Here is a 26,986-nt window from a genome sequence, read left to right as displayed (position 1 = left end):
ATGGCTTTGAAACTTGACATGTCAAAGGCTTATGATAGGGTCGAATGGTCGTTTCTTCAGAGTGTGATGACCCAAATGGGCTTCCCTCTGCCTTGGGTAAGTCTTGTTATGAGTTGTGTCACAACTGTTCGTTTTCAGGTGATGTTAAATGGCAATCCACAAATGCCCTTTGATCCGGGAAGAGGTCTCCGTCAGGGTGATCCTCTATCCCCGTATTTATTTATTTTGTGTGGTGAGGTGTTATCAGCTTTGATTCAGGGGGAAATAACACACTCTACCCTTTTTGACATTAAAATTTCTCGTACTGCTCTTGTGATTTCACATCTTCTTTTTGTAGATGACAATGTTATATTTGCGAAAGCAACCTTGGAGGAAGCAAATTGTGTGAAACATGTTCTTGCTTCTTATGAAAAGGTTTCAGGGCAGGTCATTAATCTTGACAAATTGATGCTTTCCTATAGCCTAAATTTGCCCAGTCCCCGCTTCGATGAGCTCAAAAGGATTTTGAATATAAAGACGGTGGAAAGCTATGATAAGTATTTGGGGCTCCCTGCCATTATTGGTAAGTTGAAAACTCAAATATTTAATTTTGTCAAGGAAAATGTTTGGAAAAAACTAAGGGGTCGGAAGGAGAGTTCTCTTTCCCGGATGGGTAGAGAGGTTATGGTAAAGGTGGTTGCTCAAGCCATTCCTTCCTATGCGATATCTTGTTTTATGTTGCCTGGTGGTATATGTGCAAATATAGAGCGAATGATTAGCAAGTTTTATTGGAGTGGAGATGCCTCTAGGTGGAGTATTCACTGGCTTAAGTGGGACACTTTGTGTCGATCTAAGTTTGATGGAGGAGTGGACTTTAGGGATTTCAAGGCTTTTAATACAGCTATGGTTGGAAAAAATTGGTGGCAACTTCAGAGGCAACCAAATACGTTGCTTGGCAGATTGTTTAAGTCTGTTTATTATCCTCGCTCATCTATTTGTGCAGCAAAGAAGGGTAGCCGTCCTAGCTTTGCTTGCACGAGTATCTTTCTTACAAGATGGGTTTTTAAGGATGGGGCTCGCTGGAAGGTTGGTGATGGTAATAGTATTGATATTTGGCGGGAAAATGGCTTCTAGATGATAGTCCACTTATCTACAGGGAGGATCTTGCACAAAGTGCAAACTTGACAGTGGTTTCTCAGTTGTTTCTTCCTAGTGCACAGGTGTGGAATAAGGACCTGGTGGAGATGATTTTTTGGCCTCCAGTAGCAAAATTAATTCTCCAGATACCTCTCGCTTTAACAGCAAGAGATGATGAGCTGTTTTGGCCTCACACAATTGACGGCTTGTATTCTACCAAGTCAGGTTATGGTTTTATTAGGCAGCAGAAGCTCTCTCGAATGGTGTCTTCTTATGCTGCGCATATTGCTCCAATTAAGTTTTGGAAATCTCTGTGGCATGTCCAAGCCTTACCTCCCTGTAAGGAGGTCTCTTGGAGGGCGGTGCGAGGCATTTTATCAGTGAGAAAGCTTCTGCAAATTCGTGGTATTGATGTGGAGGATGGCTGTCCTTTATGCCATTCAACCCTAGAAACAATCGACCATGTGCTCTTACTGTATCCGGTTTCAGCACGCTGGTGGGTTGTGGGTGCAATCCGATAGCACGGTGTTGAGCTTCTTACAGCAGGTTTTTGAGCTCCTTGACAGTAGTTTGGAGGCTCTGTATGTCTTTTCCAAGGAGTGGAGCCACGGGTTGACGGTTTGATGGCTCGGTTGCAGATGATGGTGGCACCGCCGCGCATAACAGAACCAGTTCGCGAACAGCTCCTACCGACGATGTGGCTTCGTCCACCACAGGAGATCATCGAGCTGAACTTTGACGGCTCTTGGAAGAAAGATCGAGATGCTGGCTTTGGTTGTGTTGCTCGTAATGAGCAAGGCCTTGTCATGGCAGCGACGACGACATTCCCAGTTGATGCGTCTTCGCCTTTGATCGCAGAAGCTTTAGCTTTACGGTGGTCTCTTTCACTTGCAGCAGACTTATTCTTCACGGATATTGCTATGGAAACATATTGCCTTCAACTATTTGAAGCTTGGAATAAGTCATTACATGGTGCTTCTTATTTCGTTTCTATTCTTAGAGATTGTAAGGACTTGGTTTCACATTTTCATAGTTTTCGTTTTTCTTTTGTTCGCCGATCCAGGAACTCTGTAGCTGATCACTTAGTTAAGAACTCCTCAAGGTACCCAACTGTGTTTGGATTGAGGAGGTTCCCCCGGATTGTGTTTGTTTGGTTGATTTGGATGTAATTGCCTCTATAGCTCTTGTCTCTTGGTCAGTTGTTTCCGCTCGAGTGAAAATGCGTGATGGGGCGAGATTTTCCTTGGGCTCGCTTTCCGGGTGAGGTTTAATAAAAAATTCAAGGTACCGGCATGCAAAGGTTCGAATCCTTTTACTCCAGATTATGAACACCCGATCGGATCTGTCAAGAACGAGCTGACGACTACAGGGGAAGCGGCTGATTGCAGTCCCTGAGCCCATCCCGGGAGGAATGCATGGTTCCCTGGCGCTTCATGGGACGGGCATTCGCAGTCCCCTCCCTCTAATCTAACTCTCCCTCGTTCCCCATACGAATTTTAATAAAATTCAAGTTCAAAATAAATAAATTAATATTTAATAAATTACTAAAATATGACACACGCAATGCGTGGACATATAGTTTTTTTGCAAGATTGTTGAGAGATTTATAAAATATATTAAATTGATAAGAAATTATTTTCAAATTTTCTAAAAAATATACTTAAGCATAACAATAATAAAAATATTAATACTTTTGTAATTATTTTCAAATTTCATAATATTTGTATCTTTAAGAAGAAATTAGATTGATTTATCATAAAATTTATATTTATCTTTTTTTATTGTATTTAGTCATAATGGAACTTATATTTAGAATAGTAGAAGATGAAAGATCTCTAGTCTCTATGAGTTGACAACTAAGCTAAATATGTGATGTGGCTAAAAGAAAGGACATGTGCCATAGATTGAGAAATAGCAAAGATGAAATGGTTAGAGAAATAAATAGAAATTGAGAAATAGTATATATGACATGTCAGAATGTGAGGAGACAAGAATTAATTTGAGATAGCTGAGTTCAATGGGTTAGGAATCACATCATTTGAAGAACATTTGAGATGAGTCGACACGTCTGATGTGGCGATCTAGGAGTAAGAATGAATAGATGTGTTGTTAGCGTTACAATATGTGCATCAGGATTAATATGTTATAAAATAGACACGTACCAACTTGTAAACTCAACTCGTCATATCCAAAACCCAATTTATACCACAAAACAACTTCAAACACTCAGAGAGTAAGAGTGATTTAAAATCCAACGTGTATTACATTTTAAATAATTATTTTCACTCCCAAAATCACATCATCTTCCCTAAACCTTTTGTTTCAAATTTGCAACATAGAAACAATCTGGTTTGTTTATCACTTCCAAATTAGTTCCAGATATCAACACACATCATCCACATGGAAGAAAATATTAAGAAGCTCATTGTCACAACCTTGTGTCCACACAAATGTCAGAAGAATTCACAACAAATTCATGGCCTGTCAAAGCATTATAAACTTATCATATCATTACTCAGATGCACATAAGCACACACAAAAATAAATATTTACATAACTCAACATCTTTAGAAACAATCAAAAGCTGGAATTGTATCATGCTGCATCAATCAATATGGAGATCATAGACACGCAATTCAAATTTTACAATCATTGAGTGCATGACTAGATTAAAGTAATAATGACCCAGCTAACCGGATGCAAACTATTATGAAGTTTAGAAACTCTTCTACAATTTATTCTAAAGTCATAATCAAAGAAAGGTGACAGTACAGTTCTAGATATCCATCCACAATTACTTAGAACCTCCACTTTTTTTTTTATAAGCCTTAGAACCTCCACTTGAGATGGAGTTCCAAAGAACCAGATTTCGCACCAACTAAATCAAAACTGTCTGTGTATTCCCCCTCCAGTATTACCTTGGTAAGCGACAATATACATCTTCCTATATAATCCTGCATGCACATGCAGAGAGAACAATCAGAATTTACCAAAAATTATCAAACTTAGGAAAACTAAGTCAGAGATTGGACTGGACGAGACCCCAGGGTCCCTCGCCTAGGGGGCTCAGCCTTAGGCGCGGAACATGCCTGGACCTTGGGCCGCTCTCCCCAAGGCCCAACCGGCCCATTTAGACAGATTAAAAGCACGAAGGCCCAACCCCAAAACTATAAATAGGAGACGGTCACCAATTGTAAGGGACTCTTGGCTCATTTGGCAATAACAATATTGAAATTCAGTTATATTTTCTCTCTCTAAGCAGTTAAGAGCTCATCTCTCTAAAATCTCCGATCACATTCCACACACTCTTGGCACTATGCCTTGATTCTATGTTCTTGGCGAGAACAGAGATAGTTTATTACTTTATTTGCAGTGTGTTTAAAACAAAGTATGTTGAGTATATAATATCCAAAACGTGGAAATTAATACTAATTTTTTGAACATAAAGACAAACATCAATTTGGATATGACAAATGCTAACAAGTTCCCTAAGAACATTGATTAATCAAAACTGGAAAATGTTTCTTGAGAAGTACAACTTTTAAGCTGCTAATGTATTAAATGTTGCATTTGTCAATAAATACTAGTAGAACTCAACATATGCTACGGATATACATGATAGATACACTTAGTAAATGAAAAAATAAAAGTATTTAACATCTTAAAAACATTTAATATTTTTATTTAGGAATTAGAATGATTATTAGAAGAAGTAAGAGGATTCAGAATTTATTCTGCTGACAACCAATTCCAAAAATCCAACTTAGTAGTGATTATTAACTGTTCTGATACTGTTATACCAAATTTATAGTTTAGTGCCAATTGACTTCAGGTCATCAAGACACGAAAGAAAGACAATCTAGTAACCAATTCAACATAATGCAAAATGTATTAATACCTTTCCAAAAGTGTCCTTGTCCCAAACTTCAACAATTACCATATCATGTAAACCATCCTCGACGGGAAATGTTTCAATCCAAACAGGATTCAAGCTCTGGTTCACAACCTGAGAACAAACTTTCAGGGTCACGTAAGTTCATAACATGTTGATAATTAATTAATAAAGCCACAAAAATGGATAGCAGCATTAGACTTATAAAACACCATATAAATATCCTCCCCCAATGACCCTAACCCACCCAAGAACAAAGAAAAACAAGATCTCTCAAGAGATAATAAAGTTCATCAACAATAACAGCAGCAGGCGCATCTCAGATTCTCAAAATGGTTATAAAGTATATGCTACTTTTAGATATTGGTACATAAAAATCTTACCTTGGTTTTGTGTCTAATTTCTTCTTTTAATTTTGCTTTCCTCAAGGTCAGAACAACAAAGGGATCAGATTTTCCCATGAAATCCAATGCAGGCAAGTCTTCAGCAGATATCACAGTAACAGAAAGGAATCCGCTAATAATAACCTCTTTTTCCCTCTGTGTAACTGCATTCTCATTTCCATTAGCCTCTATTTCATTTGCTGAACTTTCAAGAACCTCTTCCATTGAGTAGTTTGGAGCAAACAGGTTGGTAAAGCTATTCTCCATGCCAAAAGGACAGTACAAAAGCTCCATGTGTACCTAGGAATAAAGAACAAGTATTATGGCGTGTCTGAATTCACTTTACTATTAGGGTAATTTTTTTATCCAAGAAAAATTTAACAGAAAGGCGAATATATTTATCATGCTAGACACAATTATGTTTTTGACAACTGTTTAAAAATTAAGAAATAAATATAATTAGGCTTAAATCAACCGTCTAATTCTCATGTCCACAGCAAGGGTGAGTCCTCTTAGGATGGCTAAAAGTTCAGCAAGAAGCATATCACCAACCCCCTCAAAGCTAGAAAAACTAGAAACTCAATCTTAATATAACCCTATCTCCTAACTACACTTAACATAACCCTAATCTCCTAACTCTGACCAATTTGTAAACCACAAAGATACTTTGGTTTAGACACTTTCTCCAAAGAAACTAAATTCTAGCTATGACCAGAATTATAGTAAGACCAAATAAAATCCCGAATATGAGCATCTATGGTGTTATAGCTGCTCTGAGGAATCCACATGGCCTGCATAGTATAAATCAGAAGAGATGATATAACAGATTAGTCCAAGCAAACCCTTCCTACCTTGTTAAGCAAGTTCTTTTTCCAAGCTGAGATGAATTTTAATCTTGTCCAAAATGAAGTTGAAACTCATCTTGGTCACTCTCCCACAAATCAGAGGGAAACCAAGATATTTTCCAAGATCATTGGTGTGCCGCATTCCGAAATGTGGGCTAAAGCCTCTTTTTGACAAGGTATTTTCCTGTTCTACCGTGATTTCTTAAACCACAAGAGTTCTTCCTAAATTAAAATATTCTGATATTCTAGAAGAAGGCTACTGGAGGCCGCCTCCTCTCCCAATTTTCTACTATGAAATGGGCAGAAAAAGCACAAAAGATTTTGAGCCAAATGTCTATAACATCCTTATCTCTAGACCATACGACTCTGTTCATTGTTTGTAATTTTGGCCATTTCATTAATCCACTCTTAGAATTCAGGCTAGGCCTAACTCTTTCCAAAAGCTAGCTCAGAGGTGAGTTGTTGTAACCTTTATAAATACTTATTTGGTCATATCTCTAGTCAATGTAGAACTTCTCAACATACTCAATTTTGGTCATTGATTTGTTTCCACTCAATAATCTGCAAAGAACTTTGGCCATTTCTCCCTTTCTATAATACCCTTCAATCTCCTTATTTCAGATCTTATAATACAACAACAACAACAAAAGCCTTATTCAGATCTATAATAATAATAATAATAGATAATGGTAATAATAATAACAACAATAATGATGATGATATAAATAATAAATTAAATTTGTAAAAAAAAAATCTTTCTACCAAAAGGACCACATTTCTATTTTAGTTGGGACTATTTTTGAAATTTCACAAACATGCATTTTCTCTCCTACCAGAGGTCATATATTATAGGATTCCTCACCTGCCCTCTATTCTTGTTATCTCTTTGGGTCAACGATGGCTTGAAAAGTTTCGGCCACACATATTTTACTCTACCAGGTTGAAGTTCACTAAGCCGTATCTGAGCATAACCAATCAATTTAGGTGACCGCAAATGCATAGAATCATAAACTTGAACAATCAAGTGTTCAGTGGACACGTCTTCGACGATAAATTCGAATTTTTCATTCCAAATTGGATTTAAATCATTGTTCTGGAGAGAAAAAAACAAAATTAGGGTTATTTCTTCCACAATTGAGAACCAAAAAATTCTTGAGAAAGAAAGACAGAAATAGCCAGGAAAAGGAAACTAACTTACAATTGTCTCGCTTTTTTTTTCTCTTCACCTGAAGCCTGTATGTATAGTACAACAAATAGATCAGGTTTTCGAAAAGTATGCGTATTTGTTAATTCCTTTGCTTGCAGAAGCTTTACTTTCAATATCCCAACAGGCTTCAACTCCAGATCACTGAACAAGAAAATACAGTACGGTTCAAAATGGAAAATCAGTTTTTAACCAGCCAAGACAGTGAAAGTAATCTTGTGATCAACAAGCAGCTAGAATATCAAGGAAATATCTCATAATATCATTACATTTCATAATTACCCTTAATCAGGATTAGGATTAATAATAATATAAATAAGGATTAGTATCATAGTAGTCAAAATCAGGATTATGACCTTAATTGGAGAGGGGGAAATTAATCGTAAATCACATAATCATAAGATTAACTGTAAGATTTAGCAAATTTTCTATTTTTATATTTATGTGCATATAAATTTATATACATACATATAAAATAACATAAATCACAAACTTTATTTAAATAACTGAATACACATAAAATTATACTCAGAACTCAAAAGTAATAATATACAATTCATAACTCATAAGAATGTTACTCCAAAGTCCAAACACCACCAACTTGCAAAGCAACATTATAAACGATAGAACATACGAGCTAAGAGGCCGAAACAGAGAACCAGCTCCAGCGCCACCAACATTGACCCAGGACCACTGTGAATGACTGAGAAGCCATTTTCAAGCAGGAAGCAGCCTCAACAAAGAATAAAAGATAGAACAGAGGAGCTAAGAGGACGAAACAAAGAAAAGGAGGGAAGAAAACAAACTCAGAAGTCAGAAATGGTCATCGCAGCCGTCGTCGTTGCAGGTGAGAAGGTTGCAAATCCAAAGTCTACATATTATGGCTCACTATTTCATAGAAGATACTTGGTATAACCATAACCAGTATCATGAAACTAGTTGCAGAATCTCGTTTACAGTTCATTGATACTCACTACATACATAATTAACAGATTACATGCATATTTGGATCAACATATTTTGAGTTTCTTTATACAGCTTGCTGAGAGAGCTTTAGAATAAACATGTATTATCTTCCATTGATTCAAGCCCTAAAATAAGTAAACTGTTTAGGATTTCAAAATAGAAACTAAAAATATAACATGTTTGTTAGAAATTAGAATATAATATAAAACCATTCGTTTGGCCCTTACTCAATAGCTTAAGCTTTTGGAAGAATTGGTTGCTTGACATGGTATTAGAGCCTCTATGACCAAGTGGTCTAGAGTTCGATCCCTGCTGCCCTCAATTCTTCTAATAAAAAGTTGAATTTAAGCATATGGTAGGTGGACATGTGCATTGTCCACGCTTCAAGCCCAAAGGGCTCTTGCGTGTGAGGGAGCATGTTAGAATATAATATAAAATCATTCATAATATAAAATCATTCATTTGGGCCTTACCCAATACTCAGCGGCTGTAGAAAGTTCGGATCACAATAAATTGGTTGGTGCATCCACTTGAGATGCAATTTCAAATAGCTAGATTCAGCACCAACTAGCTTAAAACGTTCTTCGTATTCCTCCTCCAGTATTACCCTGTCAAGCGACAATGTGCATTTCCCCATAAAATGCTGCATGCATTACAGAGAGAATGATCAGAATTTACCAAAAATTATTAACTTATGAAAACTAAGCCGTAGATAGTTTATTTGCACTTGTGTGCACTGCAGTGTGTTTAAAACTTTAAGTATATATGCTGAGTACAACATCTACAAAAAGGGCAATAAGCAGGGGCAGAGCTACAGTGGGGGTTTCTCCCTGCTGTAGCCACCCTATATTTTTTACATTTTATTAATAAAAAAAATTTAAAGTTCAGATCTCATATTTTCTCAAGTGAATAGCACCCATAACTCACACTCTTTCTTACTATGTGTGGAACCTAGGTGTGGAAGTAATATTTTATGTTTATTCTCTGCGATTATTTGTTATGAATTTACGGTGTGCCACTTTTCTACTTCCTAATTTGGAGAAGACACAAGTAGCTGTAGTTTTTTTTGTTGATTCTGATTTTTTCTCTCGTCAAAATGCCTATTAGTATCTCTTGTACTCTAACTAATTTTATATTTATTATGTTTATATAAAATTATTAGTTATTTATAATTTTCCCACATTCTTTATGAGATAAAAAATAAAATTCTTTTATAGATCATATTCCTTTAGACCTTAGTGTCAAATGACCACTTATCCCAAAAGCTTAAGCTGTTGGGTAAGGATCACTTTAATGGTTTTATATTATATTCTAACACGCCCCCTCACGCAAGAGCTCTAACACGCCCCCTCACGCAAGAGCCCTTTGGGCTTGAAGCGTGGATTACTACACAGGCCCACCTACCATGTGCTTAATTAAATTCCACTTTTTAATTAGAAAGTGAGGGGAGCAAGGATCGAACTCTAGACCTCTCGGTCATAGAGGCTCTGATACCATCTCAAATGACCACTTATCCCAAAAGCTTAAGCTGTTGGGTAAGGATCACTTTAATGGTTTTATATTATATTCTAACACTTAGCACCCCTCTATAAAAAAAACCTGCCTCCGCCCCTGGCAATAAGGGAACGAATTGGTCTTGGCTTGGTGCTCGTGATCATTCGGGTTGTATTTTGGCAGTGGCTGCTGCATCTAAGGGACACTTAAACAGGTTGTTAAGGGGGAGATGTTAAATACAGGACCTGTAGTACGGAGAAGAGGCATTGAGTTGGTTAATTCTATGCATGTAGCTACAGCGTAGGTGTAAAAGGGGAAACCCTTTGGAAGAGATTCTCTCCTTGAATGTTTTGAATAATACAGAGGCTATTCTTTCATAGGTCATTCTTTCTCTCTTCTTTTACTTTTTCTATGCTTAATCTCTGCGAGTTCTAACAATTTGGTCCGACCTTTTGGTTCTTAAAGAGGGAGCAATGGAATCACGTATGGGGGCATTGGAGGAATCGGTGGAGATGTTGAAAAAAGTAACTTGGGATCAAGGTTCTCAATTGGCTGCGATTAAAACTAAACTTGAGAAGCTTGATAAAATTAATGACATAAGATTCTTCTGGCACAACTAGCATAGAAACAAGGGCCAAGGGAGGAGGAAGGAATCAGCAAACAGCCCAATCTTGAGGAATTGAAGACGAACAAAAAATCGTTGAAAGGTGAAGTTTTGACAAAAAAGGTGACGAGCTCAGTTCTTAGAAAAGGAAGGTGGTATTACCAAGTTTTGATGGGATTTATCTCTTAGGTTGAATTGCAAAGGTTGGGAAGTTCTTTGGAGTTCAGCAAGTTAAACCATCTCAGAATTTGCAGCTTGCATTTATAAGCATGGGGAATGTGTGTGAACGTGCTCCGACTTCAAGTGACTCGAAGGAGATTAGTAAGGTCATTTGGGCAGCTCGCGATAAGGAAGAAGAACTTGCTGTTTCAAGCGGCTACACACAAGCAGCAGCAGCAGCAACAATTATCGACCATATGGAGCATGGAGGGGTGAGTGCAGTGATACGAGTAGGTTCCCACACGATAATTTTTGCCAGCATATCGCACACATCCGGACAGATGTTGACGGGTGGTAGCGAATCAAACCTTGTGGCAGAGCGAGGTAACCCACATATTCCTTGTGGAAGAGCGAGGTAACCCACGTATTCCTATTCTAGCACTACTATTTTAGTGAAGAAGAAAGATGGGAGCTGGCGTTTTTGTGATCACCACAGCCCCTATTTTGGCCATGCCTGATTTTCACGGCTATTCTCTATAGAATGTGATGCATCGGTCAAGGGCATTGGAGAAGAATTTCTCAGGACAAGCATCATGTAGCTTTCTTCAGCAAAACCTTATATGAAACGTGCTTGAATAAATCTATTTATGAGAGGGAGTTGTGTTGCACTTGTATTGGCAATTCAACATTGGAGGCCATACCATTTGGGGAGATATTGCACAGTCTACACTTACCAAAAAAAGTCTTCGACTCTTCGTTACTTGTTGGAGCGACGCAATACTACTTAATCGACAGAATTGGTTGGCCAAATTACTGGGATATGAGTTTGATATCATCTATAAACTAGGAGCAGCAAATAGAGTGGCTGATGCCCTTTCTAGAAGAGAAGAGAACTGCAAGCCATTTCCAAGCCTTTCTGACAAGATGTGCATTTAATTGGTGAAGAGATACAAGCAGATCCCTTGCTGTCTAGAATTAAATCAGATTTGCAGAAGGATCTGATTTCTCAGCCTCAGTATACTTTAGAGAATGACAGGTTGTCCTATAAGGGCAGGTTGGCTCTATCTGCTTCGTCAAGCAGGATTCCTAAGCTTTTGCAGGAATATCATGTAACACCAAAAGGGGGCCAGGCTGGAGTCCATCACACGTATAGAAGATTGGCTCAACCTTTGTATTCGGAATATATGAAGGGTACTGTATCAGCTTTTGTTGATACCTGATTTTCCAATGCAGTAAATAGTAAGCTGCCTCACCAGAAGGTCTAATCCAACCTCTGCCCATGCCCATTCCTAATGCCATTTGGGAGGAGTTGAGTATGGATTTTATAGTGGGATTCCCTATGTCAAAGAGTTATGATACCATTATGGTGGCGGTAGACCTCCTCAGAAAGTATGGTCATTTCATAGCCATTAAACACCCTTATACAGCCTGCTGAATCACTGAGATATTTGCCAAGGAGACAGTTAGATTACATGGCATACCTATTTCTATTGTCAATGACCGGGACCTGACTTTTATAAGCCATTTTTTTGTATAAACTTCTCATATTACAGAGTAAAACTTTACAGATGAGTAATGCATATCATCCGGAGATAGATGGCCAAACTGAAGTGCTAAACAGAACCTTGGAGACATACCAACCCTGTTTTACTTCAGAACAACCATAGGTTTGGCTAGATTTTCTACACTGGGAAGAATTATGTAAAATACGAATTTCCAAAGTGCTGCGAAGCGAACTACATTTGAGGATCTCTACGTCCTCCTCCTTCACTTTTCAAAATATATTCCAGGTGAAACATTAGTAGAAGCGGTTGCTCGAGATGAGGCTCTATGACAATTGAAGCACCACCTTTCTATAGGTCAAGATCATATGAGATGTTATACTAATAAACCTAGACGCCCTCCAACATTCAGGTTGGAGAATCGGTTTATCTCAAAATCAGATCACACAAAGAAGGGTCCATGCCTTCTCGTTTACACCCCAAACATGCTGCCAGATATTATGGTCCCTATTTGGGATTAAAACAAATAGGAACAGTGGCTTTTCAACTAAATTGCCAGAGAAAGCTCGTATTCATCATGTTTTCCATGTTTCACAGCTTATAAAAGCCATTGGGACACACATGGTGGAATCCAATCTTCCTAATGAGTTGGAGGTAGACTTTGAGCATTTATTTTCCTGCAAAGGGACTGGGAAACAGAATTATTTTGCAACATGGAGATCAGATACAGCAGGTTCTTATAATCTTATGCATTGCAAGGTCAAACACAAGAGGAGAGGATGTGTAAGTTATTCAAATGCAATTTCCAGATTTCAACCTTGAGGTCAAGGTTGTTCTTACATGGAAAGGTATTGATAGGGACTTAGGAAAAAAGGGCTGAACATGTATGAAAGGTGTAAGCGAGAAGGAACAAAAAGGGCAATGAGTAGCTAACAGTTAGGAGGGAAGTTAGGCAGTTAGAAGGGTTGTTAAGGGGAAGAGGTTAAATGCCAGACTTGTACGGGGAATATGCATTGATAGTTAAGGCCCATACATTCATAGATTCTTAACCTACATTCAGCTGTTCTGATTCTGTTAATACGAAATTGGCACTCCACATAAATTGTGTTGTAAGTTGAGTGCCAATTGACTTCAAGTCATCATCAAGACATGTGAAAAAAAAAGGCAATCTAGTAACCAATTCAACATAAAGCAAACTGTCTTACCACTCCAAACGTGCCGCGGTCCCAAACTTCAACAATTAGCACATCATGTAATCCATCCTCCACTACAAAGTCAAATGCTTGATTCCAAGAAGGATTCAAGCAGTTGTTCACAACCTGAGAACAAACTTTGAGGGTCAATTAAGTTCATAACATGTTGATAATTAACAAAGACACATAATTGGAAAGAAGCAACAGATTTATAATATGCCTTATTATATAAATATCCTTCCCCACCCCAATAACAAAGAAATAAAAGATCTTGCATGAGATAATAAAGTTCATTAAGAATAAGAGATGTAGCCTCATCATCTCTGATTCTCAAAATGGTAATAAAGTATATGCTAGTTTTGGTTCTTGGTCCATCAAAATCTTACCTTGGTTTTGTATATTGTTTCGGCTTTTGATTTTGCTTTCCTCAAGGTCAGAACAACAAAGGGATTAGATTTTCTCATTAATATATCCAATGCAGGCAAGTTTTCAGCAGATATCACAGTAACAGAAAGGAATCCTCCTCTAACAATAACCTCTTTTTTCTTGTGTGTAACTGCATTAGCATCTATTTCATTTGTTGAACTATTCACAGTGCCAGGTAACAAAAGCTCCCATTGTTCCTAAGAAGAAAGAACAATAATTATGGCATGTCTGAAAAATTTAGCAGAAAAGCAAATATAGACAGAAATGAAAATATGTTTTTGAGTTTTGACAAGCGGATTACAAACTAAGAAATAAATATATAAATATATATATATATATATATATATATATATATATATATATATATATATATACTTGTCCAACCTCATGTTCTATGGTTTGCTGAGGAGAAGAATTAGTCCCGGTTATCTCTGATTCATTGAGATCATCTTGAAGCAAAGGGGTAGTTTGAGAAGATGAAGCTGCTGTTGCGTCTTGTTCTGGCTTTACACAGGCAAGTATTTTCCTGACATGAAGCAGGGTTTCTTTGTTATCTCTGGCGCTCTGAACATGCAAATCAATGGTGATAAACCACTCGAGCGATTTGATGAGTACTTGAAGCTTTCTCTCGTAACGAGTCCTGGTCACAAGATTGAACCGGCGGGTTTGTGAACAGTCGCGAACGAGCTGCTTACCCTCTTCCATCAAACTTAGCAGCGAGTCAAGCTCCTCTTTGGGGCGACCCAACTCATTGTTTAGCTTCTGTATCTCTTGGATTTTTGGACCTAATCGTGTTAGAGTGGTTGAGAGGTGAGTTAAGGTTCCTTTGAAGTTAACGCACCTTTGTATTGCTTCCGAAACAGCCTTCAGCAGTTCACCAAACACAGCACCCAGTGCAGCTTCCGCCATTGTTTCTTTCGGACCAGTTAGCCGCCGAAACACTACTCTTATTCTAATATATAGTGGTCAGTTAGTGTCAGTTTTAGTGTCTTAACTGACAGAATTAGTAGTTAATAATTAATTAGAGTTGGTGTCCTTTTGGGGTCGATTTTATAAGCCCCTGATGTAGGGCGAATAGGATGATGCTAGCTGTCAAGGTGTTGAATGATTTCCACATTCAGGATTTCCACTTTCCAAGCGATTTCCTAAATACGCTCATGTGTGTTGGTCCACTATAAGGTATAAGGTAACGTGTGCGTTTTCTTTCCCCTGTTTGGGGCGTAAGATTATAAGAACATTTAGATGGGTTATCTGATTAATACGAAGAAAAAGTAGAATTTCTAGTAGGGTTGGCAATGGGCCCCGTGGGTGTGGGTTTGGTCATTCCCACACCCAAACCCAAACTTAACACCCAAACCCAAATTTAATATGGGTGCAAAAGTTAAACCCAAACTCAAACCCCTGGGTTTCGGGTTACCCGAACCCAAACCCAAAACCCAATGTGAGCACCGAACCGCAAAAAACCAAAAATATCGATCCGAAAGCAACATGTACATAAGAGAACAAATTGAACATAAGCTGATTAAACCTCATCATCATTCCAATACAAAGGAAAAAATATAGTTAATGAACATAAGCCTACTTAGTAACTTTAAAGAAAACTCTACTTAGTAACTTTAATAATATATATAAGGGCTGGTAATTACATGCATAAGGCTTCGGGTTTGGGTTTGGGTTTGGGTTTGGGTGCAGGTTTAATCAATCTCACACCCAAACCCAAACATGTTTTAAAATTTGGATGAAACCCAAACCCGAACCCAAACTCAAAGAAAGCGGGTTTCGCCAGAAATTTTGGGTCGGTTCGGGTTGGGGCCCGCGGGTTTGGGTTTTCCCGCCATCTTTAATTTCTAGTATTGTTTGAGACTGATGAATGAGCTTGAGTTTGAATTTATGTGATTAAATAGATGAAGTTACCAAAAATTTCTTTATGCTAGAAAACTAGAGGGGAAAATACACGTTTACAAAATTAGCTATATGTCTTGCAAAGAAAAAACATTTTTAATATAATTGAGGTTGTTTTAAATTTTTTTCTAGTATTCTGATTTTTGAAATAGTACAGGTTTAGTGTTTATTTTATCAAATTATCATTTATGAGATTGAAGTTTTTTAAAGGCTGAACACGTGTACTTTCTTGTATTATTGTAGCTCTAGATTCTTGATATATAGGATTAACTTAAGTAAGTGCATGATTAGTGATGTAGCTCAGTTGATAGTACCCCAAGAGCATACATATAACAATAACATTTATGAAAATAATTTCCTCAGAGAGATCCTTTATATTTATTCCATTGATAAGAGTCCTCATCTGAAATTGCAACTTACACTGCTAATCATCTTACGAATAACAAAAGGATATATAGAGTAACTAATATCATTAAATATATGAAAGTTAGATAATGCTTTAGAGAGCTTTCATGGCGTAAAATGAATCACAATCTGTTTTATGCAACTAAGAGGTTTATCCTTTATTCTAAAACTCAATCACAATCATCCACAATCATCATTACAGGAGGCGCTTAGAACTAGTGTGAAATTTTTTGAGTAAAAAGGGACACGGTGGTGGCATTATATTCTTGTTGTATGTAGATATACTAATATGTTTTATTTTGAAAATCGATGATCCTATTAAAACTAGAAGCAAGATTCATTCAACCGATCAAAACATCAAAGTCAAATTAATACCAATTGTAACAAAAAAAAATGCACAAAATCAATGGGAACTTGAAAAGATAGGTATATGGGGCTACATCTTCCTTTATAGTCTTCCAAATTTTTTGAACGCTTCCCTGCTATTCAACTAAACCAATCCAACCACTCACAAAAAATGAGGATTTAAGTTATCATGGACTATTTCAGATTATTATGGTGTATATGTTTAAGGGCCGGAAACGTATTAAACCCATCATAATTGTCAAATTCACAATTAGATGAAATATTTATGTGAATGGGTCCTCATAAATTCTCATTTTATGTACACAAAGTTTAGATGATATGTAAGAAAACTTCATGCTTATTAGGCGTATGTAGGGGACAGAAACATAGGTAAACAGATAGATAATGAAATTAGGCGGGACATCCATCATGAATTTATACTACACATTCAAGTGAAACTTTTAAAAAACTAACGCATAAATGAAACATTTACATAAATGAAGACAAACAACACAAAAATAACGCATATACAAAAAAAAAAAACACAATCATCACCCCATAAAACTTACAAATTTATGAATGCTGATATAAAATTAATTATATTCTTTCAATACATAAAAATCTTTCAAAAAGCACACACATTTTATAAAATTACATACAATAAACATAAATAAGCATCCCCGTGCATCGCACGGGTAAAAAATACTAGTACTAAATAAAGCAAGAATTGAGTTTTTTTCTAGATATCAAATACATTACATTTTCATTTAATACTTGGGCTATGTAGCATGTAGGAGGATATCATTACTCTTAAAGGTAAATGTAATTTTTTTTTAACATCTATTTAGAACTAATACTTTTTTTTATATTAGTTCTAAATAGAAATAATATAATTGTTGAAGATGGTCTTATGAGTAGGATAGAAGAACTCTTTAAGTGACCAATGGTCCGAAAATAGTTTTCAGAAACAATTTTCATAAACTAATTCAGGAATCATTTCCTTGCTAATTTTTAAAAACAATTTTCAGGAACAACTTTTAAAAAACAGTTTTCAGAAGAAGTAAACAGTTTGAATGACATGTTTTCGAACATTTAAAAAACCGATATCTGAAAAAGAAAAAAAAAAAAAAAAAAAAAAAAAAAAAAAAAAAAACTGAAACTGAAAACATCTTTTAACTGTTTAGGTTTTTTAGTTTTAAAATTTGTAGTCCCTTCGTTCCTATTTAACTGTCCAGGAAGAGAAGAAACACACATATTAAGGAGTGCAATTAATTTTGTTACTTTTCATAAAAGTATTATTTGATTTCCTATTTCACCCTTTAAAATGTATATTATCTTTCCTCATTTATTGTTCCTGCAAGGACATTTCTTGGAAAACATCATTTAATGCTCTCTTGAAATTCTAAGTGGACAGATATATATATATGAACAAATTTTTTTCTTCAAAGTGGACAGTTAATAAGGAACGGAGAGAGTAAATGAAAACTGTTTTCGAAAATAGTTTTTTAAAACATGTCGTATCAAACAGGTTTTACTATTTTGAAAATTGCAAACAAACAGACCTTATAACTGCAATCAAACAGGCCCTTATGGTTGCAAACTATTTAGTTAATACACTTCCTTACCGAGTAATTATATATTCACATCTCACTATCTCTTTCATCTCATTTCAACAAACTTTTCTTTGTATCTCTCTAACTTTTGTATCACATCCCTCATTACCTCTCCTCATCTCTATTTCTTTGTTTCTCAAAGGTGGATAGTGAATTGAGGTGTGAATGCATCTTTATTGCTTCCTTAATTCCTTCTGTTCACTTGAGCTCGTCATATCCATAATAGAAAATAGCAAATAAGTTTTGTAACAAACACATGTCAAACAATATAATTAGGGTACTCTTTTGCTGCACTTGAATCCTGGATAAATAATGACATATGTGCACCTTATGAGGTTAAGTTTTCATATTTACTAAATGTTAATTTGCATAACAAGCGCATCAAAAGCCATGAAATATATCAATATAATCCTTGAAACTTCAAAGCCTGGAAGATACTTGTCCAACCATGAACTGATAATTTTACATCCCAACATCAATGAGGCATTTACTAAACAATAACAGGCCAAAACGATTGAAAAGGACAATCTGATCTACAAACCTGTATATATTATCTTTACAAGTTTGATGAGACAACAATTTACATAGCTTGTTTGATGTAACTGTATCAAGATACAAGATGCACATGTGTAGGTGACAATACAGTCTACATATATCCAAAACTACACGGTGTCAGAAAAATTTAAGAATCGCGGTAAATTGGTTGGGGCATCCACTTGAGATGAAGATTCAAATAGCCAGATTTGGCACCATCTAGCTCAAAACGTTCTTTGTATTCCCCCTCCAGTATTACCCTGGTAAGCGTCAATATGCATCTCCCCATATAATCCTGCGTGCATTGCAAAGAGAACAATCAGAATTTACCAAAAATTATCAACTTCAGAAAACTAAGTCGCAGATATTTTATTTGCACTTCTGTGCAGAGTGTTTTAACTTCAAGTATAATGAGTATAACATCTACAACAAAAGGTGGGAATTAATTTTTTTTTAACAATAAATTCAAACAACAATTTGAACATGACAATGCCAACAAGTGATCTAAGAACATTGATTGATAAATCAAGTGGAAAATATCTATTGAAATGTACAACTTTTAAGTTGTTAACCTATTAAATGTTGCATTTTTTAATAGTAAGTTTAGTAACTACACATCATGCGAATATACATAATGGATACATTTAGTAAATGAAAAAATGAAAACATTAAACATCTTAAAACATTCAATTTATTTAGTAATTACAAATTTAGAATTATTATTAGAAGAAATTAGTAAGAGGATTTAGAATTATTCTGCTGAAAACCAAATCCGGTATCCATCTTAGTAATGATAGTTAAGGCCCATACATTCGGAGATTTCTAACCTCCATTCAGCTGTTCTGATACTGTTAATACCAAATTGGTAGTCCACATAGTTTGCGTTTGAAGTTCAGTGCCAATTGACTTCAAGTCATCAAGACATGAAAAAAAGGCAGTCTAGTAACCAGTTCAACATAATGCAAAATGTATTACCTTTCCAAATGTGTCGTGGTCCCAAACTTCAACAATTAGCATATCATGTAATCCGTCCTCAACAACAAAGTCAAATGTTTGATTCCAAACAGGATTTAAGCTGTCGTTCACGACCTGAGAACAAACTTTCAGGGTCAAGTTCATAATATGTTGATAATTAATAAAGCCATAAAACTGGAAAGCAGCAACAGACTTACAATGCACCTTATAAATATCCTCGCCCAATGCCCCTAACCCACCCCAAGAATAAAGAAAAAAAGATCTTACATGAGAGAATAAAGTTCATTAACAATAACAGCTGTAGGCTCATCTCTGATTCTCAAAATGGTTAAAAACTATATGCTATTTTTGGTTCTTGGTCCATCAAAATCTTACCCTGGTTTTGTTTTTTGTTTCTGCTTTCCTCAAGGTCAGAACAACAAAGGGATCAGATTTTCCCATGAAATCTACTGCAGGCAATTCTTCAGCAGATATCACAGTAACAGAAAGAACTCCTCTAATAATAACCTCCTTTTTCTTCTGTGTAGCTGCATTTTCATTTCCATTAGCCTCTATTCCATTTGTTGAACTTTTAAGAACCTTTTCCAAGGATGTCATTGAGTAGTTGGGAGCAAATGGATTGGTAAAGCTATTCTCCATGCCAAAAGGACAGTACAAAAGCTCCAAATGTACCTAAGCCGAAAGAACAATAAGTATATCATGTCTGAATTCACTTAACTATGAGGGAAAATTTGTTTTTCAAAGTAACATTTAGCAGAAAAGCGAATATATTTATCATGTCAGACAAAGAAAATATGTTTCAACAACTGTTTACAAACTAAGAAATTGATATAAATAAGGCTTAATTATACTTTCAATCCTCGTACTATAGTTAATGTGTGGTTTTAATCCCCTAATAATTTTTTGAGCAAATTTACTCCCTTAAATTTTGTAATGGCTACAATTAAGTACTTCCATCAGAAAATTATTTTCAAATTGAAATGATTAAATCACTTCAAACCTTCTTCCATACAAACCTCATCGACCAATATATTAAATTTCACCGATACCTTCTGTTAATTTAGAGATAAAAATTGAGAGAAGGACTAAATTTGTTGAATTTTAAAAGTAAATGGACTTAATCAGCTTAAAAGAATTAAGGGAACAAAAATCACACATTATCCATACTAGAGAGTCAGGGACCAAAAGTGAGGTTAAGCCTATAAATTAATATTGATTAATACTCAGGAAATAAAGAATATAAAGCACCTAAAGCGGGATTAACAATACAACAGTTAAAAACTTTAAGTTTAAACAATAATTTCAGGAGTTACAATTTTTCAAATACTGTAATAACAAAAAAATGAAATTAAATACTACTTAAATACTTTTTTTAAACGCACTTCATAAGTGTTTATGTTCTTATGCTCAGGCTGTTAACATATATAACTATATAATTATTTCAGTATATGATCTATGTTGGAGGGTGCCGTGTCCATGTTATATTCCTCCCATCGTCTGGGTGGTGTAAAATCAAATTACCAAAGAGTGCTTATATTGGCAATACTCCCCTGAAAAACCCAAGACACTCCCTTAGATGTGGAAGGTTCTCAGTCAAAATAAAATACTCTGAAGAAAACTGTAGCTTATTCAATCATCAAACTCTAAAACATAATAAATCCAAAGAATACTATAAACTGAAGACAAAAAATCCCAAATAAACAAAAATTCAGATAAATCCTATTAGATTCATAATATTAATAAAATCTACATTTTCCTCAAAATAAATATCCTATCAAAGATTAATACATTGTTTGGTTCTATGGAAAAGGGAAGGAAAGAAAAGAAGAGAGGAGAGAAAAGGGGAATAAAGCCATGTTTTCCATTATTTGGTTACTAAATAAGAGTGGAAAGAAGAAAAAAGAGTACGGGGCCCACTTAAAAAGTTTTTTACAATGAGATGAGCAGAAAACATACAAAGGATCTTTGAGCCAATTGTCTATAACACCCATATTATAGGACTATGTTCATCGATTGCAATTTTGGCAATTTTATTAATCCACTCAATAATCTGTGAAGATCTTCGACAATTGCAATTTGGGCCATTTCTCCTTTTTTATAATACCCTTCAATCTCCCTATTTCAGATCTTATAATAACAATAATGATAAAAATAATAATGATGACGATGATATAAAAAATTCTTTTGCATAAAAAAGATCTTTTTTAAATACATTCATTTTATTTAAGTACATTTCATTTTTACTTGGGACTATTTATGTAATTTCATAAACATTAAATTTTCAACCCCCCACTTTCTACACAATCAAACAATAGGTAAGAAAAGTTTAAACTTTCTTTCCTTCCATTTTCTCTCGTACCAGACCCTTCTGACCATATATGATAAAATTTCTCACCTGCCCTCTGTTCTTGTTATCTCTTTGCAGCTCCAAGTCCTTGACTAGCTTCAACCACACATCTTTTACTTTACCAGGTTCAAGATCACTAAGCCGTATCTGAGCACATCCAATCAATTCAGACGCCTGCAAACCCTCCGAATCATAAATCTTGACAATCAAGTGTTGAGTGGACACATCTTCAACGATATATTCATAGTGCTCATTCCAAATTGGATTTAAATCATTGTTCTGGAGAGAGAAAACAAATTACTGTTATTTCTTCCAGAATTGAGAACCAAAAATTGCTAGAGAAAAAAAAGACAGAAACTGCCAGGAAAAGGAAACTAACTTACAATTGTCTTGCTTTTTTTCATTCTGTCACGTATAGGCCGTATGTATAGTACAGCATATGGATCCGATTTTCCAATAATATCCTTGTTTGTTAACTCCTTTGCTTGCACAAGTTTTACTTCTAATATCCCCACAGGCTTCAACTCCAGATCACTGAACAAGAAAATACAGTTAGGTACAAAATGGCAAATCTGTATTTTAACCAGCCAAAGACGATAGTGGAAGTAATCATGTGATCAACTAGCTGCTAGAATATCAAGTAAATATCTCATACTATCATTATATTTCATAATACTCTTCTTAATCAGGATTAGGAGTCTAATAGTAGTAATAGTGTGAATAAGGGTTAGTATTGTTTGTATTTTGTAAGACACCCTTCATACCAAATATCAATATAAATTTGTATTCTAAATGTTCCTTTTTTTGTGCTTAAACCCTCTAATTTCAATATAAGTTAACCTGAAAATTTATCCTGTGATTGATGCAGCCATGTGAATGCGCTGCCAAAATTTGACAGGTCAACAAGTTAGACATGTAGACTGGACATAAAGTAACATTGAGATACATATTTCAAATGGCCACCCTTAGTCTAGCGTTTAAACATGTTTCTCTGTATTATGTTCCCTATTTCATAAAAGATAATTGGAATAACCATAATCAGTATCATGAAACTAGTTGCAGAATCTCGTTTATAGCTCATTGGCAGTTATAACTTACATAATTACCAGATTACATGCATATTTAGATTAACACATTTTGAGGAAATAATCGCTTTCTTTTTAAAGCTTGCTGATAGAGCTTTGAAAAAATGACTAATTTCCTAAGATTAAGAAAGAATAACTACATATTATCTTCGATTGATTCAAGTCCTAAAATAACTAAACAGATAAGGATTTCAAAATAGAAACTTAAAGAAAACATATTATACTCAACTGCAGTAGAAACTTCGAAGTCTAACCAAAAACCAAAAACTTAGATTGGCAATAACAAAAAAGGACCAACAATGATACAGTTGAAGTGTTCTTGAGTGATCCTTCTCTGTTTAATTGATTACCTATAGTCTCCGGGCAAGATGGGTACAATTTTTCTCACTGGCCATGTTATAGAATCTTCAACAGCGTCTCGGATTGTCCCCTGTAATAATTCACTAGACCAAATTATCACAAAGCATACCTAATTCACTTAATGGAGAGAAAGGGAAAGAAAGAAGAAAAGGGAAAGAATAATAAGAAAAGCTAACTATTCTGTTCATAAAAGATCACAATTGTGGATAATATAAATTCTATAAATAAGAAAAACATTGCAGCATCAGATATAGTTACACTAGAAAACACCAAAAGTAACAAAGGTACATTCAAAGACTGAAACAATGGAAAAAATAGACCAGCTTATTGGTTAAATGGCCATTTAAAAGCTCATTTCAAGAGACTTTACAAGTAAGGGTATAATTAAAACAATGGAGAAAATACACGAGCTCTTTGAGGACCAAGAATATCTTATATTTGCAACAAGTTGTATGCTTTTGATCTCTACGCTCTAACTCGAGGGGGAATGTTAGAAATAACATACTGTACTAACTTGAAGTTCCTTCCAAGTTGCATAAGTTCAATGTGTCTTAGGGAATAGAATTAGCCTAATTATTCTTCTTGTAAACTGCATTCTAAATTTATTATCTCTATAGTGATGATGCATATAAAAAGCCCTCTACTGAGTGTGTTTTCACTCGAGCATATTCATAGAAAAACTATTCATTATCCTAAATTTCTCTTCATCTTGAGTATATTAAAGATATTTGGTAAGCAAAGCTAAAACTCAATTTAAAAAGTTCCCTTGACCAAAATTGATTTTCTCTGAGCCAAGTAAAATATATCCATAGTTATTGCCATTTCTTTTTAAAAAAAGTGAAAATTAATCTCATATTACATTTCAACTGATGGCAAATCAGCAAAATCAAATGACACAAATCGAGAAATCTACTTGAACTGATATAATTCATTCTTTAACCAACATCGAGCATATCCTGAACACGTCGTCTGCTTGGAAGATGAAAATAACTAAAGTTACAGGTTTCTGCAACAGTATTTGGAAGGCTTTCAAATAACATGATGTGCTCTATGAAGATTAACATGACATATTCTCATTAGAAATATGTTGAAAATATTGCAAAAGGTTAAAGAATCATGTAAAGCAGCAAAGCGGTATCATTAACATACAAGAGTTGTAGTCCAAACCTCAATGGCATCATATAATCCAGGGATTGTTGATATGTCGCCACCAATGACTTTTAGGGTAAAATCCAACTTTTTCTGAAAGTAAAATATTCTGAAAAGGTTAAATGTATTATACAATAAACATGTCTTCACAGGAGCTTAATGTCTTTGCGGCTCTGCAAATGTTTCTTGCATGCAAAAAAATATGGGCAAAAGGAAAGTAGTGCATGCGGGATCCATGTGCATGTGGGGGCAAAAAGGCACAATGAAGCGAGAGATTCAATGAGAAGAGAGACTGTTCTCATTACTAGTAACTGCAGGTCTACAACCACCATGTCACAAGGCATCAAACCTTAGCTTTGCAAAAACGCTGACCCATGATGCAGAAAAATTAAATGCAAATATAAATCATTTGGATGGATTCCATCCATGGGGATAATGCAATTGTCTTGATAAACTATATGGCTTGTGATGGTTGGCCTCATTGTACCGCAAAAAAAAAATTCAAACAAATCCATTGAAATTCTAGCACTAATGTAAGGGCGCTGAAACAAGTTGGAAATTAATATTTTAAGAAGAGATATCATACCTTCTGCCTTAATGAATAGCAAACTGCTCCAAAGCCAGGAAATTCATTAACTAGCGGCTTAAAAATCAACCTGAAAACGCCAGTAAATCCTATATTTTTTACCTGAAGAGCAGAGAGTGTAAGAGCACAAAATCAGAAAGGTTTTAGTCACAACTATCCCTATAATTTTAGTCACAACTATCCCTTTTCAGGAATAACCCTAGTTAACTATTTTGTAAGATAAAAAAAACCAATAAGTCTAGGAGACTAGGACTACTTTTAGTTTCAGAGCTAAATGACAATATATCCAATTAAATAAACTGGAAGAATTTGGGTCTTACAACAGTTTGATTGAACGGGAAAATACAAAGACATGATTTTTGGCATGGAGCCTTCAATGGTAAGGTCAGGTAGAAATAAATACGATGACCTAAGCAAGTAGAAGTAGTAACCACACATGCAGTGGCAGTTAAAACTTAGAGAAAAGTACCTGCACTGGTAGTGCAACACCAAGCAGAGTTTTAATATCAAGTATAATATTAGGATTCCCATCCCACTGCATTTCTAACTCCATTGTAACACCATCCACTCCACCATCTTCAATTATAGACACCCCTAATGAAAAAAAAAAATTAGAAGCTCCAAAGAAACGCATGACATCGAAAAGCAAAAGATCTTCAAAACGTAAAAGCAGTTACAGGATAACCTGACAGCGTAAAAATTATAAAAATAAAGACAAAAATACATAAACCTTATCAAATGAGCTTAATTAAGCGCTTATGGTCATCCATAAGCGCTTATTCATCAACTATTTTTAAAAATTTATTGAAATAAATTGAAAATAAGCTATATATAAGCATAAGCTCTTTTTCATAAGCTATCCTGAGTAGCTTATGAAAATGAGCTCAAAACAGCTTATGGTACATACGCTGGTACATAAGCTCTCCCAAACACTTACAGAAGCCCTTATGCTATCAGATAAGCTCAAATAAGCTCTTCCAAACGGGGCCGTTGTATAATACCATCAATGCACATTTGCATTTAAGTTTAAGCTTTCAATATATTGATTCAGAAAACGCATCTACATTGATGTTTTACCAATCAAAATGCATAACAAATCTCAAACAGTTCACAAATACATCCAAAGAGGCACAATCTAGAAACAGATTAAATCAACTGCAAGATGATAACATTCACAAATTCAAAGCAATTGGATCAAAAAACTGAACAAACCTGTAAACTGCGGCGCTACAGTGCCAAGAGTGAACTTGGAAAACTTCAGAGAAGCCAAAATCATGGGTCTATACTGCTCCAGAATCGGTTCGACGGAGGTTTTGATGAGCTCAGAAGCAGCTTCATTGACATAGGGCCAGATCTTGGTGAGATGCGAGTTGAGCCAAGTTAGCTTCTGGCGATTGGAGAAGACGACCCAGGAAGGGTAGTACTGAGAAGGGAGAAGTTTTCTGGAATCTTCCACCGTCATTCTGGCGAAAGCGGCGACGGTGGCGGCGAGTTGGGATCGCTGGGCGGAGCGCGCATTCTCGGAGCGGACGAAGGCGACGATGATGGCGAGGCCGACTATTATTCCGGCCACCACGCCGAACACGAAACCCATCTTCTTCTTTGTAAGACTCTTTCCCTTCCTTTGAAGGGAAATGAACCTAGCTGCGTTGATGGTGTGACTGAGTGTGGAAATGGTAAGAATAATGATTGAAGTAGTGCATTGCTCTACGGTAATTGATTATAGTAGAAGTGATTTTTTGGAGTGAAGTTGATTTTGGTTGTTGAAGCGGTTTATGAATTACAACGATTCTACGAATATTTGGGCTTTTTTCTAGTGTCGGAAAGTGTTGTATTGCTAGCTAGATTCATGAGATTGACTTTTTTTTACTTACTTTTTAAGTTTTTTTTCTTTTTTTGCT

The 26,986-nt window shown here is 35.6% G+C and overlaps 4 protein-coding genes across 4 annotated transcripts; 1 reads left to right on the top strand and 3 right to left on the bottom strand.

Moving 5' to 3' along the window:
• Window positions 1-1,637, top strand: LOC130713154 (uncharacterized). Its single transcript, XM_057562949.1, has 5 exons — window positions 1-96; window positions 139-196; window positions 338-885; window positions 983-1,065; window positions 1,136-1,637. The coding sequence occupies exons 1-5, from the start codon at window positions 1-3 to the stop codon at window positions 1,635-1,637; spliced, it is 1,287 nt and encodes a 428-aa protein (XP_057418932.1).
• A 1,792-nt stretch (window positions 1,638-3,429) lies between these two features.
• Window positions 3,430-7,907, bottom strand: LOC130715487 (synaptotagmin-5-like). Its single transcript, XM_057565594.1, has 5 exons — window positions 7,435-7,907; window positions 7,099-7,329; window positions 5,392-5,691; window positions 5,015-5,122; window positions 3,430-4,070 (listed from the first exon to the last, which is right to left on the bottom strand). The coding sequence occupies exons 2-5, from the start codon at window positions 7,234-7,236 to the stop codon at window positions 3,945-3,947; spliced, it is 672 nt and encodes a 223-aa protein (XP_057421577.1). The 5' UTR covers window positions 7,237-7,329; window positions 7,435-7,907; the 3' UTR covers window positions 3,430-3,944.
• Window positions 7,908-8,874: 967 nt separating this feature from the next.
• On the bottom strand, window positions 8,875-13,903 carry LOC130715488 (synaptotagmin-5-like). Its single transcript, XM_057565595.1, has 3 exons — window positions 13,745-13,903; window positions 13,371-13,484; window positions 8,875-9,049 (listed from the first exon to the last, which is right to left on the bottom strand). The coding sequence occupies exons 1-3, from the start codon at window positions 13,820-13,822 to the stop codon at window positions 8,876-8,878; spliced, it is 366 nt and encodes a 121-aa protein (XP_057421578.1). The 5' UTR covers window positions 13,823-13,903; the 3' UTR covers window position 8,875.
• A 4,533-nt stretch (window positions 13,904-18,436) lies between these two features.
• LOC130711493 (synaptotagmin-5-like) lies at window positions 18,437-26,880 on the bottom strand. The gene is made up of 10 exons (XM_057561144.1): window positions 26,298-26,880; window positions 25,555-25,679; window positions 25,086-25,187; window positions 24,518-24,592; window positions 23,341-23,420; window positions 22,289-22,439; window positions 21,954-22,184; window positions 19,934-20,230; window positions 19,559-19,672; window positions 18,437-18,878 (listed from the first exon to the last, which is right to left on the bottom strand). Exons 1-10 carry the CDS (start codon window positions 26,677-26,679, stop codon window positions 18,732-18,734), a joined length of 1,704 nt encoding a protein of 567 aa, XP_057417127.1. The 5' UTR covers window positions 26,680-26,880; the 3' UTR covers window positions 18,437-18,731.
• Window positions 26,881-26,986: the final 106 nt, after the last annotated feature.

This window comes from Lotus japonicus, chromosome 4 (genome assembly GCF_012489685.1).
Source record: "Lotus japonicus ecotype B-129 chromosome 4, LjGifu_v1.2".
Lineage (NCBI taxonomy): Eukaryota > Viridiplantae > Streptophyta > Magnoliopsida > Fabales > Fabaceae > Lotus > Lotus japonicus.
The sequence above is the reverse complement of the archived record's forward strand: the minus strand, read 5'-3'. Positions and strand labels throughout refer to the sequence as shown.

Bases quoted from the DNA above. Each gene is read 5' to 3' on its own strand.
- LOC130715488 (XM_057565595.1), bottom strand. From the start codon at position 13,822: ATGAGAAAATCTAATCCCTTTGTTGTTCTGACCTTGAGGAAAGCAAAA. The intron at 13,485-13,744 runs GTAAGATTTTGA...GTTTGTTCTCAG, and splicing joins AAACAATATACAAAACCAAG to GTTGTGAACAACTGCTTGAA. The intron at 9,050-13,370 runs GTAAGACAGTTT...TAATGCATGCAG, and splicing joins ACCGCGGCACGTTTGGAGTG to CATTTTATGGGGAAATGCAC.
- LOC130713154 (XM_057562949.1), top strand. From the start codon at position 1: ATGGCTTTGAAACTTGACATGTCAAAGGCTTATGATAGGGTCGAATGG. The intron at 97-138 runs GTAAGTCTTGTT...GTTCGTTTTCAG, and splicing joins TGGGCTTCCCTCTGCCTTGG to GTGATGTTAAATGGCAATCC. The intron at 1,066-1,135 runs GTTGGTGATGGT...ACTTATCTACAG, and splicing joins AGGATGGGGCTCGCTGGAAG to GGAGGATCTTGCACAAAGTG.
- LOC130711493 (XM_057561144.1), bottom strand. From the start codon at position 26,679: ATGGGTTTCGTGTTCGGCGTGGTGGCCGGAATAATAGTCGGCCTCGCC. The intron at 25,188-25,554 runs GTACTTTTCTCT...TCTGCTCTTCAG, and splicing joins GTGTTGCACTACCAGTGCAG to GTAAAAAATATAGGATTTAC. The intron at 23,421-24,517 runs GTTTGGACTACA...GAATTATTACAG, and splicing joins GATTATATGATGCCATTGAG to GGGACAATCCGAGACGCTGT.
- LOC130715487 (XM_057565594.1), bottom strand. From the start codon at position 7,236: ATGCATTTGCGGTCACCTAAATTGATTGGTTATGCTCAGATACGGCTT. The intron at 5,692-7,098 runs GTGAGGAATCCT...CTTTATTCCTAG, and splicing joins ATAACAAGAATAGAGGGCAG to GTACACATGGAGCTTTTGTA. The intron at 4,071-5,014 runs GTATTAATACAT...ATGTGCATGCAG, and splicing joins ACAAGGACACTTTTGGAAAG to GATTATATAGGAAGATGTAT.